A 17,436-nucleotide genomic window follows, 5' to 3' on the forward strand; every position below is an offset into this window, starting at 1 on the left:
CTTTACCCCCTGCAGAGGGCTGCTGTCAGGAGGCGCACTGAGGGCTCCTTTGACTCTGTGCTCACTTCTGTAATATGGCGTGGACGCAGAGTCAAAGGAATTCCCTCATTTGCATAGGGCACGCCCCGTTGCAAATGAGGGAACACCTTTTCAAGGTAGCGCTGGCGCTTTAAGTGCGCCAGCGATATCGGTATTATAGAAGGGGACGCACAAGCGTCTGCACCCCCTTCTGTAATACCAAAGTGCCCCAGGGGCGCGCAAAGCGGGCGCAAGCGCCCGTTGCACCCACGGGGCACTCATTGTAATACGGCACCCAGAGTGCACCTTAAAATGTGGAGACGTTAGTGTGGTGGCCATGAGGGTTGGGAATTAAGGTCCCGAGTCAGGAGGAGACAGTGCTTCTGTCGGGAGAATTGCAGCTTCATTAGTAACAGTGTGCTACTAAGGATAGAACAAGATAAAACAATAAGAAATTAAACAAACCAACCCCCTAACCATACCCCCCTTCCCTGCATGGTGGGCCTAGAAGCTCCCGCTCCCCCAACTCCCATCCATTCTCCCAATGTCAAACACAAGGAGAAATGTTACCAACAGTACCAAAGGAGTACACCTTCTGGTTGAGTCATTTGGTTGCCAGGCTTGGTGCTGATTCAGTCGCAGGCAGCCAGTCACTGTGCTTTTTCCAGCCAGACAGGCTCGGATTCCATTTCAAGAAAGTCAGCTGTTTTCGGGCCCACATGTCTTTCACAAGTGAGCGCTACAACCAGCTGAGTGGTCACTGCGCCGGGTCGTTGGTGGGATCAGTATCTTGCTGGTGATGGCCGGCTCAGTTTTGCTGCTTCGATGCCTCAACCCCTCCACCTCAGCCTTCAGTCGTGCCCGTAGTCGAGGTTTCCAAATAGGTTCTCCAGCCAGTCCCATATGTCTTCAGGGGTTGACAAGTACCAGGTCGTACCTACGACCGCAACACAGAGTGTTGCTGGGAAGATCATTGAGTACTTGATCTCCCGGTCTCTGAGCGCTTTTTTCACTTAAGTGGAGAAGCGCAGCGGGCCGTTTGAAGGATGACATCGCGATCATGATAATTGAATATTCTAGCGATAATAGAGCGGGGTGGAGTCCCTGCTTTCGGCTGAGACCCCGGAACACGAAGGGTCAGATCCACTGAAAAGTAGTTGGAGGCCACGGGGCTGGAGCATCTTCAATACAAATTCTTCCACAAACAGGTCAACCTCTAAACCCTCCACACGCTCGGGTACTCCAATGATGTGGAGGTTATTACGCCGGGAGCGGCCATCCTGGTCTTCCAGTTTGGCTTCCAGGGATTTGGAAGCGGCACTGTTCGCCAACCTGGGCCTGCAACACAGTTGTTTCTGTCTAAAGAGCGGCTGTGGAATCCTCCACCTCCTTCACGCGTGCTCCCATATTGAGATACTCAGCTTTCATTAGCGAGACACTAATCACCAAGTCGATTCTTGCATCTAGGGAGGCTTTCACCCCCTGAATAACTGTCATCATGTCTAGCAGGGTGAGTGACTCAATTTCCGGGGATGCCGAAGCGGATAGTGCCGGCATGCCCGATGGTTCCCCCACAGCAGGCGCCCCCTTGGGAAGCACATACCTGTCCAGTTTGGCTTGCTGCGTTCCATGAGGTCTCTTCCCCCTGTCATTGTATGGGGCTGGTCGAGTGCTTCATGTGGTTGACATCGGCTCAGGTGCGAGGGAAAAAGAGGGGGAGCCACAGCAGTACTCACCACCGCCTGCCTGGAGCAATTAAAAAGTCGGGTATCCTGCAGTCTGCTTGCCCAACCCCCTAGGTAACATCCCCACAGTCTCAGGCACCCTGTGGAGCAGAGAATCTTCACCCCCAGAAGGAGCCCCCCACAGAGCGCCAGCACAGGAGTATGTAGGGTCCGGGGGGAGCTGCCCTAAGGTGCACAAGGCAGTTACTGCACTGGTTTTGGTTCGTAGACTTCCCGGGGGCACTTGTCAGGTAGTGTGCATGCTGCCAGTTGCCTTTGCTCCCACCTCGCTCTGCAAAACTAACCTTCAAGCCGGGGGAACATGGAGAAAAGTCTAACAGTTCAGATGCTTGCCCCCAGGGGTCAAGGGGTTCGGCCAGGATGATCTCACCACACCACGGATCCTCCCGATCAGAGCTCCTGGAGCATCACACTAGCCCCTAGAGATGTGTTTTCCATAGAGTATACAATGCAGTTGCAGCTTATCTACGCATGTATCCATTTCACTCGCCAGATACTCTTCTATTGTTATGCTCCTTGGATATCGCCTATAGTTTCTCAGAATGATCTACTGTGATTGCCAATGCCTTTGCCCCGAGTAGAAGAAGACACATGGGAACAGGGGACAAACGGACTCCTTCCAGGTAGAGTGAAAAGCCAAAGTCATCTGGAGTGATCTCAGCTAATAGCTACCATCCCAAAAAGTAGCAAAACCTTGCCATCTTTCTATATCAGGGTTTAGTTCCCAGTCTCAATCAATCATTTGTAAAGCGCACAACTAACCCGTGAGGGTCTCAAGGCGCTGGGGGGAGGGGTGCTGCTACTGCTCGAATAGCCAGGTCTTGAGTAGCCTCCTGAAGGTTAGTAGGTCCTGGGTCTGCCATAGGAGGATGGGGAGGGTGTTCCAGGTCTTGGCGGCGAGGTGGGAGAACGATCTGCCGCCGGTGGTCGTTCTTCGGATGCGGTGGACGGTGGCGAGGGCGAGGTCAGCGGAGCGGAGCTGGCGGATCGGGGTGTAGAAGGTGAGTCGTCTGTTGAGGTATGCCGGTCCGGTGTTGTGGAGTGCTTTGTGTGCGTGGGTGAGGAGCTTGAAGGTGATCCTCTTGTTGATGGGAAGCCAGTGTAGGTCTCTCAGGTGTGGTGTGATGTGATGTGGCTGCGGCGAGGGATGTCGAGGATCAAGCGTGCAGAGGCATTCTGTATGCGTTGTAGTCGTCTCAGGAGTTTGGCCGATGTTCCCGCATAGAGGGCGTTTCCGTAGTCTAACCTGCTGCTGACGAGGGCCTGAGTGACCGTTCTTCTTGTTTCGGTGGGGATCCACCTGTAGATCTTGCGGAGCATGCGGAGGGTGTTGAAGCAGGACGACGATACGGCATTGACTTGCTTGGTAATGGAGAGTGTTGAGTTGAGGATGAACCCTAGGTTGCGTGCGTGGTCGGTGGGTGATGGTGCTGCTCCCAGTGCGGTCGGCCACCAGGAGTCGTCCCAGGCTGAGGGGGTGGAGCAGAGGATGAGGACTTCCGTCTTGTCCGAGTTCAGCTTCAGACGGCTGTTCTTCATCCACTCGGCAACGGCTTTCATTCCTTCATGGAGTACGAGATGATGTTGAGGTCGTGCAGTCTGGCGACGTGAGCGAGCGGTGCCATGTAGATGTTGAACAATGTCGGGCTGAGGGATGACCCTTGGGGTACGCCGCAGATGATCTCGGTGGCTTCGGATCGGAAAGGGGGAGGCGGACGCTCTGGGTTCTGCCGGAGAGGAAGGAGGTGGTCCATTCCATTGCCTTGTCTCAGATCCCCGTGTTGTGGAGGCGTGTGCGTAGGGTGCGGTGGCAGACAGTGTCGGGGGTCAGTGTTTCAGGTAAGAAACTAGCGAACTAATCGGGCTTTCCATCAACAAATCGGATGATGGGTTTGACATACACTGGGTGACAAATGCCCAAGAATTTGCTTCTCTGATTGGTATAGCTCATAAGGAGTGTGGTAGGATAAGCAGAAGATTTCTTAAAGGTGTTTTTCCTCTGGTATTATGAAGTGGTTGAGACAGTGTTAGTTGTGGGAGTACGGTACCTCAGAGGAAGTTGGGGAACATGGTTGCCTCAAAATAGGGAATTTTCCACCTATAATCTTTACTCAGAAGAAGCAGATGGACAAGACAAGGATCTTCTTTACCAGGTCCGAGGACTGTAGTTCAGCTGGGCACAGGAATATATGCACTTAACAGGAATTTCTTTTTGATCTTTGGTGAACTTGCTAAAATGGAGCACAGGGACAAGGTTGCTTTGGGGTTTTATTTTTGAGTGTGGTTTCAAATTACTCAAAACCAATACCCCTAATCACCCCCTTTAACCCTTCGCTCAGCAGCCCAGTCTGCCCTCTGCCCTTTTTTATTTGGCCTCAACATATATATTACAGAACAATCTCAGATTCACGCCACAGTAACACTGGCGTAACAAACCTTGAGGGGGCCTCCCTGCAAGGCACCTGGGGGGGCCCCCTCCGTGCTCAATCAGGAGCCCTGCAGCCAGAGTGCTGTGCTGAGGGGGCCCCCTGGAGCTTGGGGCCCACCCGCACCGCGAGGCTGCGGGGCCTGTGTTACGCCCCTGCACAGTAACATTATTGACAATAATCGAACAGACCCATTTCCCATTAAAAAGGGGGTTAGGCAAGGGTGTGTCCTGGCCCCTTTTGTTTTTAATCTTTATATTAATAGCCTTTGCGATGCCTTAATTAAGGATAACTGCGATTTCCCACAAATAGCGGCACGCCGTTTACCTGCACTTCTATATGCAGATGATGCAGTTTTAATGTCACACACCCAAATAGGTTTACAGAGGGTTTTAAATAGTTTTATTAAGTTTATGGGCCAACTGAATCTCAAGGTCAATACCTCAAAGACATACATTATGAGATGTGGCCCTGGGAGCCAAAAATGTAGGGCTATATACCTGGAGGGCCAGAAAACAGAGCGTACACCTAGCTTTGCTTATCTGGGAATACTGTTTGATCGTTGGTCACGTACAATTATGGCTAAAAAACTTATACTGGCAAGATCAACAATGGCATTAGCCAATTTTGCAAAGAAATTGGGAAGAAGACCACCACAGGAGTTACTGCAGATTTATAAAGTAAAGTGTGTCTCAGCAGCCATGTACGGAGCGGCGGTATGGGGTTTTGTGGATACGCAGTTACTCCAGACAGTGGAAAACATCTTCCTGCGATATATTTAGGCTGTACCTGGTAGTACATCGGCATATGTTTGCCACGCAGAGCTGGGACTTCCATTCATTTCAGATTTGATAAAAATGGAGCCTATTCTGCTGTGGCACAGAATATGGTCAAAAGCAGCGACTAAGCTAAATCAGGATATTTTAGCTGACAGTATGAAACTTGAAGGAGCATTGCTGATCCAGTGGCTGAGATATATTAAAAACTTTATGACAGAGCTTGGCCACCTAGAGTATTACAAGTCTCCGGGTACGATGCACACGATTTCTAGAAAGGAATTAAAAAAACAAGGAATGTTTCTTTTAGATACCATAAGATTAGCTAAGGAGTGTACCAAACCTTCTGTTCAGCATAATCAATTGATTTTATCTTCTTTTAATATTCAGTCATACTTGTTGTTTGTACCAGGTGGTCATGATAGATTACTACTAACCCGTTTTAGATGTAATATCTATCATAGGCTCGTGAGTTTTCCATGTATAAATGATTGGTCACAAACCTTAGGCCTATGCCCGTGTGACAATTGCTCAGAACAATCAACCATGCATGTTCTTTTATTTTGTAAATTTTATTGTTACTTGAGGAAAGTCTGGCTTGTCCCAATAATGAGGGAGATGGATTTGAGACAATGTCGTCCAGCCTTTCTCGCGCTGCAATTACTGGATGATATTCATAGAGCCTGGAGGATATGTATGTTTTTAAAGAAAGTACTTATTTACAGGAAAACAATTGTTTTGTAATCACGGATTTTAGTATGTCTTTTTAGTATGATGACCTCTAACTGTGTTTACTTATCTCCTTTAAAAAAAACAAAAAATTAAAAAAAAAGTTATATAACTTTTAAAGATCTATTGTTATTATGTACTTTTATGATTGTCTTACAAAGCAATCGAATAAAGTCATTTTTGATCTTTGATCTGATCTTGACAATTATATACCCCTGTGTTGGAAACAGCCCACTCCCACTCCGCAGGGTGGTGGTGGACTCCCCGAACACACTGTGGTAGCTTGGCTCGAGTGGTCAGGAAACAGGCACCGTGCTAAGCATACAATATACCCATACAATAACCATGCGTGCATCCGTTCCAAAAACGACTCTACACCGTAAAAATTATGAAAATATCTTTCTTTATCTTTTTCTCTTAGTTGCTGATTGGGAAAATAAATAAGTCAATCACAATATACAAATTTTAAATAGTGCAGGTCAAATAAATACTGTCTGGAGATTCAATAAATAGGGGTGATCATAAATATAAAGGACATAAATAACAGTGCAGGTAATACAGGCAATTAAATATTCTGAGGCAATAAATACTGTCACCAATAAATATTGTACACCAACAAGCCCTGTGGACCAATAAATATAGTGAAGCAATAAATATGTAAAAACTCAATAAATACAGTGCCCCCAATAAATAATTAAAAGTATACAGCAACACTCATGTAATCAGATCACTTTTCAATTCTTAAGGGCTGATTTGGCCCAGGCACAGCTTGTAGGGTTGTGGAAGGCTTGAGGGGTTCTACTCCCTGGCTGGGACAAGGCTGAGGCCTAAACTGAGGTAGATCAAGGGGGGAATACCAGTGCCCTGGCTTTCTCTCTCCACACAACCTCTCTAGGTTAGTCCCAATTCACCCCTGGCACAGTCAGGTTGGTTCCAGCACCTCCCTAGCCCCTTAGAGCAGTCTCTCAGGTCTCCACAGGGCCTTAGGCGCCCTCTACTCCACTTACTGCCCTTTTTCTGATGCTCCGACGCCGCTGGAGTCGTGTCGATGCCGTGAGGCGGTTCCGGTTCGATCTCGGCGGCCTCGGCACAATGTCAGTTCTTTGACGACGCCGGTAGGCGGTTCCGGTCCGATGTCGGCGGCCTCGGGCAGTCTCTACTCGATGTCGACTTCGGGCGGCTCCGGTCCGATGGCGCTCTCGGCTTCGATGACGTCGGCCGGCCTGGCCTCGATGTCGACTTCCGGCGACTCCGGGGTGCGATCCTCACCCCCGACCTCCGGTGCTCCTCCTCTCAGGTTCCGGGCGACTCCGGAGTGCGATCCTCACTCCCGACCTCCGGTACACTTCACCTCGGTCTCCGACGACTCCGGAGGGCGGACTTCACTCCTCCGATGACGCCGCTCACTCGACCTCGGTTAACTTCCTCCTCGACCTCTGGTATTCCTCACGACCTCCGTCGGCGCCCTCTCACGACCTCAGACGGCTCCGGGTACGACGTCTGCTTCTTCAGTCAGCGCCGCTTCTCCACCTCGGGCTCCAGGTCTCAGGCTACTCGACGCCGGACTCCAGGGAAACCAGTTTCCAGGTCAGGATCTTGCTGCTTTCTGCTTCTAAGGCCTGTTCCTGCTGTCCAGGTCCTTAGGATGAGTTTTTCTGGCTTCTTCCCACACAGGGCTACAGGCTGGGATCCATCAGTAGGGACTAGTATCAAGGGTGGGTTTATGGACCCCACTCCAGGCACAAGTTTCCACCCCTGCTGCTTCACTCCTTCCTCCTTCACTGTTGTGCTGCTCTCTCTTCACCAGTCAGGTGCCAACTGCCAGCTCCAACTGCCAACTCTCTCTCTTAGCTTCCCAACATTCTAAACCGCCTCCAACTGTCACAGGGTTCTGGAATGTTCTGGAAGGTGCTGGTAGGTTCCAGTGGATGCTGGTGATGTCACAGGTGGCCACCATTTTGTGCTTCAGGCCTCCAGACAGAAGTTTCAGGGGTAGATAAAATGGCTCCCTGAATCTGCAGCAACACTAAAAAGTCTGGTGGTTCCCAAAAAGGAAAAATTCAAACAGGGTTTGAGGCAAAAGTGGGACAAAATAAATAATGATGAGGAGGGACCACCCAAAGGGCTGACAGGTCTAACACGCGTCCCCCCCAGCTGAAAGTGGGGAGAGCTACCCAACCCCTTGGGAGTTCTCATCACTAAGGCGGAAATACCTTGAGAGACCGTCTGCATTGGCGTGGTCCACTCCAGGCCGATGTTCCACCTGAAAGTCCATCCCCTGTAGGGAAATAGACCACCTCAACAACTTGGGATTCTCCCCCTTCATCTGCATCAGCCAGCGAAGGGGTCTGTGGTCGGTCTGAACTAGGAAGTGCGATCCAAACAGGTATGGCCGCAACTTCTTCAGAGCCCATACCACTGCAAAGGCTTCACGCTCTATTGCACTCCACTTCTGTTCCCTGGGAAGTAGTCTCCGGGATAGGAAGACCACGGGTTGATCCAGACCCTCTTCGTTGAGTTGCGATAACACTGCCCCAATGCCATGTTCTGATGCATCTGTCTGGACAATGAACTCCTTGGAAAAGTCTGGGGCCCTTAAGACCGGGGCCTCGCACATAGCTTTCTTCAATTTCTCAAAGGCTTGCTGACAAGCCTCCGTCCAGACTACCCGTCGAGGTTGTTTCTTGGACGTGAGCTCCGTGAGGGGGGCTACGATGGTACCGTACCCCTTCACGAAGCGGCGGTAGTATCCCGTGAGGCCCAAAAATGCTCGGACCTCAGTCTGAGTCTTGGGGGGTTCCCAGGCCATGATGGCCTCGATCTTCGCCTGGAGGGGTTGCACCGCTCCCCTACCCACCAAGTGTCCAAGGTACACTACCGACCCCTGCCCGATCTGGCACTTGCTGGCCTTGATCGTCAATCCAGCTTGTCTCAGGGCCTGGAGAACAGCTTGCAGGTGACGCAAGTGATCCTCCCAGCTGTTACTGAAGACGGCTATGTCATCCAGATAAGCAGCGGAGAAACTCTCCATTCCGGTGAGGATCTGGTTTACCAGGCGCTGAAACGTGGCAGGTGCGTTCTTGAGCCCAAAGGGCATCACACAGAACTGGTAGTGGCCATTGGGCGTGGAGAAGGCTGACCTTTCCCTTGCTCCATCAGTCAAAGAGATCTGCCAGTACCCTGAAGTAAGGTCAAAGGTACTTAGATATTGGGCAGCTCCCAGCCGGTCAATCAATTCATCCGCCCTAGGGATCGGATGAGCATCAGTTTTGGTCACTGAATTCAGTCCCCGATAGTCCACACAGAACCTCAGTTCCGGTTGGGCACCCGGTGGTGCAGCTTTTGGTACTAACACCACCGGACTGGACCAGGGGCTGCTAGAAGGTTCGATCACTCCTAGCTCCAGCATCTTAGTGACTTCACTGTGAATGCTGGCCTTCACCTTGTCTGACATCCGGTAGATCTTGGACTTCACAGGTGGGCTGTCTCCTGTGTCCACGTCATGGACGCACAGGTGAGTCCTACCCGGGACAAGGGAGAACAACGAGGAGTACTGCCCCAGGACCTGGCGACAGTCCTCCTGCTGTTCAGGAGTTAGAGATGGGGAGAGAATCACTCCCTCCACCGACCCATCCTTCTCTTGAGACGCAAACAGATCAGGGAGAGGCTCGCTTTCCACGTCCTCTCCCCCGTCAGTCACCATCATCAAGATGACTTCGGGCCTCTCGTGGTGGGGTTTGAGGCGGTTGGCATGCAGCACCCGCAGGGGCTGATGAGGGGTCTTCAGGTCCACCAAGTAGGTAGCCTTACCCTTCTTCTCCAACACCTCAAAGGGTCCTGACCAGCGATCCTGGAGGGCACTAAGCTCTCCTGGTTCGATCACCCACACCTTCTGGCCAGGCTCCAACTCCACCGGGTGAGCATTGTGGTCATACCACGCCTTCATCACTGCTTGGCTGGCTTCCAAGTTGTCAGAAGCTTGCTTCCACAACTTAGCCATTTGGCTCCGGAAGGCCAGCATGTAGCTCACCACATCCTGGGGAAGCTTCCTGGGAGTTCTTTCCCATCCATCTCTCACCAGGTTGAGAGGTCCACGTACAGGGTGCCCATACAGAAGCTCGAAGGGGCTGAAGCCCACTCCCTTCTGTGGCACTTCCCTGTAGGAAAAAAGTAAACATGGTAGGAGGACGTCCCATTTCCTCCGCAGGCTTTCAGGCAGACTTCTGATCATGCCCTTCAAGGTTTTGTTAAACCTCTCCACCAGACCATTTGTCTGGGGGTGGTAAGGAGTGGTGAACCGGTATGTCACTCCACACTCCTTCCACATGGCCCGCATGTACGCTGACATGAAGTTGGTCCCCCTGTCGGACACAACTTCCTTGGGAAAACCCACTCGGGTAAAGATTCCCATCAGGGCCCTAGCCACAACAGGTGCTGTTATGGTCCTCAGAGGTATTGCCTCTGGGTACCGTGTGGCATGATCCACCAGGACCAGGATAAACCTGTGACCAGCTGTCGTTGGTGGATCTAACGGACCCACAATGTCGATGCCCACCCTTTCAAAGGGGGTGCTAACGACAGGAAGTGGTTCCAGGGGAGCTTTCAGCTTCACCCCTGTTTTCCCACTGGCTTGGCATGACACACATGTCCGGCAGTAGGTATCGGACGACACTTTCATCTGAGGCCAATAAAAGTGTGGGACAAGACGGGCGAAGGTCTTGTCTTGCCCCAGGTGTCCTGCCAATGGTATCTCGTGAGCCAACTCCAGAAGGAAGGCTCGATAACGTTGAGGAACTACCAAGGCTCGTGACGATCCGTGTAGGGGTGCCTTGGGTTCACTGTAGAGGAGGCCATCCTCCCAGTAAACACTGTAGTTCCCTTCAACGTTCCCTGCTGCCTGGGCTTCGGCCTGTCGCCTCAGCCCCTCAAGGGTAGGGCACTCCCTCTGGCCCTGGCAGAACTCCTCCCTGGACGGGCCTCCCTCCACGTGCCACTCGGCCGGGATGGGTAGGTCCTCCAGGTTGGTAACGTCCCCCACCGCAGACTCCTGGTCCACCACCTCCGGTGGCCTATCCGTCCTACGGGGTGGGGACGCCGAGGCAGGCTCCTCCTGTCCTCGGTTCTTCCCTTGACTGGCAGCTGGCTGGGCCTTTGTTCCAGGCTCCAGCCGAAATGAACTCCCTCTTCGGGTAGTCGCGGACCTTGTGCTAACACAGGCCCAGTCAGGTGTACCCAGCATCTCGGTGTGAGTCCGGTATTCCACCTCCTTCCAAGCGTTGTGCTCCATGTCATTCCCCAGCAGACAATCGACTGGCACGGCAGGGCTTACGGCAACTCGAAGTGAACCTGCAACCCCCCCCCATTCAAAGGGAACCTCGGCCACTGGATAGTGGCCTGTTCTGCCGTCAGCCATCGCGGCTGGGTGGAGTACATCGGGAATTACCTGCTCTGGAGACACCAGTTGGCTACGCACCATAGTCATACTGGCTCCTGTGTCTCTCAGAGCCTCCCCTCTTTGGCCGTTGATGGTGACCCATTGCCCATACTTTGCGGTATTTGCGGGCACCTGGATCTTAGGAACCATCTCCCGTTCTCCCAGGGACACTAAAGTGACACCCGCCCACTCCCTTCCCTTAGTTAAGGGCATCTCCTCCCCGAGCACTACACTAGCTACTCCGGGTGTCTTTCCTCCAGTGGGAGGGGGTGGTCGTTTCAAGCACTTCGGATCTCCTTTATAGTGTCCAACGCCACCGCACTCATAGCAATGGACAACCCTTGGCTGCTGACTCTGGCCAGGATTAGGGTTTCTGGGCGGGTTAGCCTTAGGGGTGAATCCTGTTCCCTTCCCTTGGAAGTTATTTTGGGGGCCTTTGGAGAACTCCTTTTTCTTTTCCCCTCCCTCTTTCTTCTGGGGGGCGCCCTGTCCGGCCTTTTGAGTATCCCCTCCAGTCCCCCTTGTGGACACCCGGGTACTAGCCCAAATGTCCGCCTCCTCAGCAAGCTTCCGGGGACTGGTCAGCTTGCTATCCACCAGGTGTTGCCGCAGTTCAGGGAAACATTTCTCGAGCAGGTGTTCCTTCAGTACTAGGTCAAACAACCCCTCGTAGTTCCTCACTTCACTGCCCTGAATCCAACCTTCCAGTGCCTTCTTTGCATAGTCCAGGAAGTCCACCCAATTCTGCGTGCCCAGTTTGTGACTACCCCTGAACTTCTGTCTGTACTTTTCAGGTGTTAGTCCAAACTTTCTTATGAGCGCCAGTTTCATGGTGGGGTAGTGGGTCTGCTCATCCTCTTCGAGGGCCAATAAAGCATCCCTACCAGCTGGAGGCATGTACTTGTACAATCCCCCTCCCCAGTACTTCTCTGGAACCCCATGGGCCCTCAACGAGACCTCATAGGCCGCTAGCCACTTGGCGATATCGTCGCCCACTCCATAGCTAGCTACTATGTCCTTTGGCAGGTATGGTTTAGGTTCCCTGGTGATCTCTTGGGTTTGGCTGCCACCATTAGGAACAGGTTGTGCCCCGATTCTCAGGATCTGAAGATCTATTTCTTTCAGTCGTAATTCATGGGCCATCCTCTGCTCCTCCTTCTCCTTTTCCAGCCTTGCTAAGTCCCATGTGAGCTGTCTTTTCTCCCTCCGGTCTGTTAGCTCCACTTCAGACAAGCCACCGCTAGAGGCACTGCTGCCCTTCCTAGAAATGGTTCTGGGCCCTGCTGACAGGTTCCCCACCTCAGGTTGGTACATCTCAGCCCCCTCAGGGTCAGGCTCTCCATCCCTGTCTTCCTCCTCAGCCTTGCTTTCTCGGCGTGCCTCCCCCCAAGCCCTTAAGCTGGTTTGGAGTGCACCCTTCTTTGCTCCTGGGGGACAGTACACCCCCTCCCGCTGGCAAAACTCCCTGAGTTGGGCCACAGTGTACGTTTCTAGATTTTCTAGTACAAACTCCATCTTGCCCACTCAGGTTAGAGGACAGGTTTTGTGCAGTAACTATGCAGGGGGGTACCTTTAATAATACCTCCTCCCACCACCAGAGTAAATTTGGAAAAAACAAAAACCCACAATTAGGAAGGCCGCTCTTGAGAAAACTCCCGGTGTAGGCCTATGGACTACCCACAGTTATTGTTGAGTATGCGTAGGCACAGCTCTATCCCACCACTGAACACCAATTTATGTTGGAAACAGCCCACTCCCACTCCGCAGGGTGGTGGTGGACTCCCCGAACACACTGTGGTAGCTTGGCTCGAGTGGTCAGGAAACAGGCACCGTGCTAAGCATACAATATACCCATACAATAACCATGCGTGCATCCGTTCCAAAAACGACTCTACACCGTAAAAATTATGAAAATATCTTTCTTTATCTTTTTCTCTTAGTTGCTGATTGGGAAAATAAATAAGTCAATCACAATATACAAATTTTAAATAGTGCAGGTCAAATAAATACTGTCTGGAGATTCAATAAATAGGGGTGATCATAAATATAAAGGACATAAATAACAGTGCAGGTAATACAGGCAATTAAATATTCTGAGGCAATAAATACTGTCACCAATAAATATTGTACACCAACAAGCCCTGTGGACCAATAAATATAGTGAAGCAATAAATATGTAAAAACTCAATAAATACAGTGCCCCCAATAAATAATTAAAAGTATACAGCAACACTCATGTAATCAGATCACTTTTCAATTCTTAAGGGCTGATTTGGCCCAGGCACAGCTTGTAGGGTTGTGGAAGGCTTGAGGGGTTCTACTCCCTGGCTGGGACAAGGCTGAGGCCTAAACTGAGGTAGATCAAGGGGGGAATACCAGTGCCCTGGCTTTCTCTCTCCACACAACCTCTCTAGGTTAGTCCCAATTCACCCCTGGCACAGTCAGGTTGGTTCCAGCACCTCCCTAGCCCCTTAGAGCAGTCTCTCAGGTCTCCACAGGGCCTTAGGCGCCCTCTACTCCACTTACTGCTCTTTTTCTGATGCTCCGACGCCGCTGGAGTCGTGTCGATGCCGTGAGGCGGTTCCGGTTCGATCTCGGCGGCCTCGGCACAATGTCAGTTCTTTGACGACGCCGGTAGGCGGTTCCGGTCCGATGTCGGCGGCCTCGGGCAGTCTCTACTCGATGTCGACTTCGGGCGGCTCCGGTCCGATGGCGCTCTCGGCTTCGATGACGTCGGCCGGCCTGGCCTCGATGTCGACTTCCGGCGACTCCGGGGTGCGATCCTCACCCCGACCTCCGGTGCTCCTCCTCTCAGGTTCCGGGCGACTCCGGAGTGCGATCCTCACTCCCGACCTCCGGTACACTTCACCTCGGTCTCCGACGACTCCGGAGGGCGGACTTCACTCCTCCGATGACGCCGCTCACTCGACCTCGGTTAACTTCCTCCTCGACCTCTGGTATTCCTCACGACCTCCGTCGGCGCCCTCTCACGACCTCAGGCGGCTCCGGGTACGACGTCTGCTTCTTCAGTCAGCGCCGCTTCTCCACCTCGGGCTCCAGGTCTCAGGCTACTCGACGCCGGACTCCAGGGAAACCAGTTTCCAGGTCAGGATCTTGCTGCTTTCTGCTTCTAAGGCCTGTTCCTGCTGTCCAGGTCCTTAGGATGAGTTTTTCTGGCTTCTTCCCACACAGGGCTACAGGCTGGGATCCATCAGTAGGGACTAGTATCAAGGGTGGGTTTATGGACCCCACTCCAGGCACAAGTTTCCACCCCTGCTGCTTCACTCCTTCCTCCTTCACTGTTGTGCTGCTCTCTCTTCACCAGTCAGGTGCCAACTGCCAGCTCCAACTGCCAACTCTCTCTCTTAGCTTCCCAACATTCTAAACCGCCTCCAACTGTCACAGGGTTCTGGAATGTTCTGGAAGGTGCTGGTAGGTTCCAGTGGATGCTGGTGATGTCACAGGTGGCCACCATTTTGTGCTTCAGGCCTCCAGACAGAAGTTTCAGGGGTAGATAAAATGGCTCCCTGAATCTGCAGCAACACTAAAAAGTCTGGTGGTTCCCAAAAAGGAAAAATTCAAACAGGGTTTGAGGCAAAAGTGGGACAAAATAAATAATGATGAGGAGGGACCACCCAAAGGGCTGACAGGTCTAACACCCTGATTATAGTCAGAAAGCACTCCTCCACTTAAAGAGGCCCCATGAAGGTCCACAAATACTGCTTTCCTTTGTAGGGCACCATTATTGCCAGCAGGCAATCCACCATTTAAAAGGTCTCAATGACTAGCCAACAAACACACCTTGCGTCAAGGTCCTCTGTCAATAGAGCTCACATGCAGCTCTTTCTTACCCCTTGTGGATAACTTCAAACTTGATGCCTTTGGCTTGTATCGCTCTCTTCAGTCCACGATGTCCTCGGTTTATAGAAAGCTTAAATTGCTCCTTAAAAACTGAAAAAAGAAATATAAACAAAATTGCAAATTAAAAACTCCTTGAAGTCCACACAACAAGAGAGGGAGAGAAGTGTCACAAAAACGAGAAGAAGGCGGGATCCTCCGGTAGAGAGAGTATGAGAAAGAAAAGGCAGCATGTGGCAGAGTAACAAAAGTAAATGCGGAGAAACGTTTTCTAAGGCAGAAGAAAGATGTGAATTAAGTGGAGAAGGTTGGACTGTAGCACAAGAATAACTGGGAAGTAGAAAATGGTCCTGGTATAGGGAAACGAGCCCGATGTCCTGCAGTAAAAGGGGATAGGGCTTGTGGCTTGGACAAAGGAACAAACAGGTAAAGAAGAATGAATTACTTCTATTAAAAAATAAATTTAAAAAAGGGGGACTGCCCACATAGACTTTCATTCAACGTTCTGCAATGAAAAGACTCAAAAATGGAGGAAAGAGTTTCTTTCTGCAGACTTGGAATGGATAGTGACAAACAATTCTGGGTCTGGATAACTAAGTCAAGAAATGAAACTACCGTTTACTGAAAGACCATGTAAAGTGGAGATGCTTATCTTGCCGATTCAGTCATTCCAGGAAAGTCTATAGGTCCAATGCAATGCCTCATCAAAGGCACAGCACTTCATCTATGAATATGCACAATAATAGATTCACATCTCAAAATGGACTGACCATCAGATATAGGCTCAGCCCCTCTAATTGTTCCATGAATAGGTTTGCTAAACTTAGAACACAGTTTCTGAGCAACATTCACATTTAGTCAGAAACACACACACACACACACACACACACACCACCCACGTTATTAGCTCGCACCACAGCAGGGCCAGTGGAAGATAGCTGACTGAGTTTAAGGAGGCACATCACCAACATAGCAGCAGGCAGAGCAAGAGGTAGAGCAAATGAAAGTAACAGCACTGTCTTACTGTGACTTATTTACACACAAGTTAAGCACACCAATGATGAGAAGCCCTGCTGCCACTCAGATTAACCTGCTCCCCAACAGGTGTATTCATAAAGATTTTTCCTACTCTCTTTATAACACAACTCAAATGAAGCAAGTCACAAGTTTCAATCCAAACAAGCAGGATGGAGCATTGTTCCTTCTGGTTACAGTAAATATCGCTAGGACTCCTGCCCATAATGGGATGCTTCCCCATCTTCCCCATGAAACCATGGTCTTGGATTAGTAATTGAAATTAAGGCCTCCCTATGGAAGAGACATGTAAATTTGATGGGGAAGAGGCCCAGTGATGGATAAAAACAAGGTCAAGGATGATATCTAGAAGGGGCAGGGGACAGGACTCTGAGGTCCAAGTAGTTGAAAGAAAGTGAACTGCAGATTGAAAGAGAGGTGGTCCAGTGGCAGAGGAACAACAGGCTGAAAGCTAAGAGGTTTAGAGGTAGAAAAACACAGAGGTCTACTGCGTGATTGCACATAGAACATACAAGCTCCATTAACAGTCAATGTAATTTGATCTACATACCAGGGCCATTAGTGTTCTTAATCACATTTGTTTTGTCCCTTTGAGCTTCTTCCTGCAAAAGAAATCCAGATGGTTAGAACAATAGTGGAGAGATTCTAAGCAACCACAAGAAGTCAAGAAGACAACACAGTGAAGAGAGTGCAGTTGTTAGAGGACAAGAAGGAGAGAAACACGAGGAATCAGCAGGGAGTGCAAGAGTGGCTGAGATAGAGGGGAATTTAAGAAGAAAACAAAGTGACCAATGGAAGTAGAAAATTATATTTGGATGTTTAATACACCCCATCTTAGTCATGAAAAGAGAAAAACTGAAATAAATTTCTAGAGGCATGAAAACATCACTTCTTATGACTCTTATTACACTGCAGTTACCAGAATAACTTACCTTCCAAGTCATGCTAAACCCTCCTTTACCAGCCACCCCCTCCAAACCAGTTGTTGCACTGGTCTCCACTTACCATGTTGGGATACGGGAACTCAAAACGCACATAGGAATCAAGATCATTGGGAGAACTACCTAGAGAAAGAGATGGAAAGAGGTTTAGCAAATTGGAAGGCACAGAGGACAGAGAAACAGTGGTATTAAACCACTGAGCACAAGACGTCAAAAACACACATCAAGCTGCATTCAGGAGAATTCCACGAGTACAACAAACCATAAAGAACAGGACTTGGAGGTCACAGTAACAGTCACCATCTAGTGCAGCAACAGTGAGAGCCCAACAACCGTTGAGCAAATGAGGTTCAGATCAGACCACGTTCCACCATCAGGAGTAGTCAATAACTTTCTGAAGAAGAAAGCATCAGGAGAAAATGCTATCCAGCATTCATTGAGTCTAACAAACACTTAGCAAAACAACACGAATCA

General features: G+C 50.5%; 1 protein-coding gene across 2 annotated transcripts in view; it reads right to left on the reverse strand.

Annotated features, from left to right (window-relative positions):
* The window catches only part of CC2D1A (coiled-coil and C2 domain containing 1A), a 203,486-nt gene that overhangs the window by 92,394 nt on the left and 93,656 nt on the right, over nucleotides 1–17,436 (reverse strand). For both annotated transcript variants that reach the window (XM_085600484.1, XM_085600483.1), the window contains 3 exons: nucleotides 17,027–17,085; nucleotides 16,572–16,623; nucleotides 14,980–15,079 (listed from right to left, as the gene is read on the reverse strand). In XM_085600484.1, coding sequence (XP_085456610.1) covers nucleotides 14,980–15,079; nucleotides 16,572–16,623; nucleotides 17,027–17,085 — 211 coding nt within the window. The remainder of the gene's footprint in view (nucleotides 1–14,979; nucleotides 15,080–16,571; nucleotides 16,624–17,026; nucleotides 17,086–17,436) is intronic.

The sequence above is a fragment of the Triturus cristatus genome, chromosome 4_2, assembly GCF_964204655.1.
Source record: "Triturus cristatus chromosome 4_2, aTriCri1.1, whole genome shotgun sequence".
Lineage (NCBI taxonomy): Eukaryota > Metazoa > Chordata > Amphibia > Caudata > Salamandridae > Triturus > Triturus cristatus.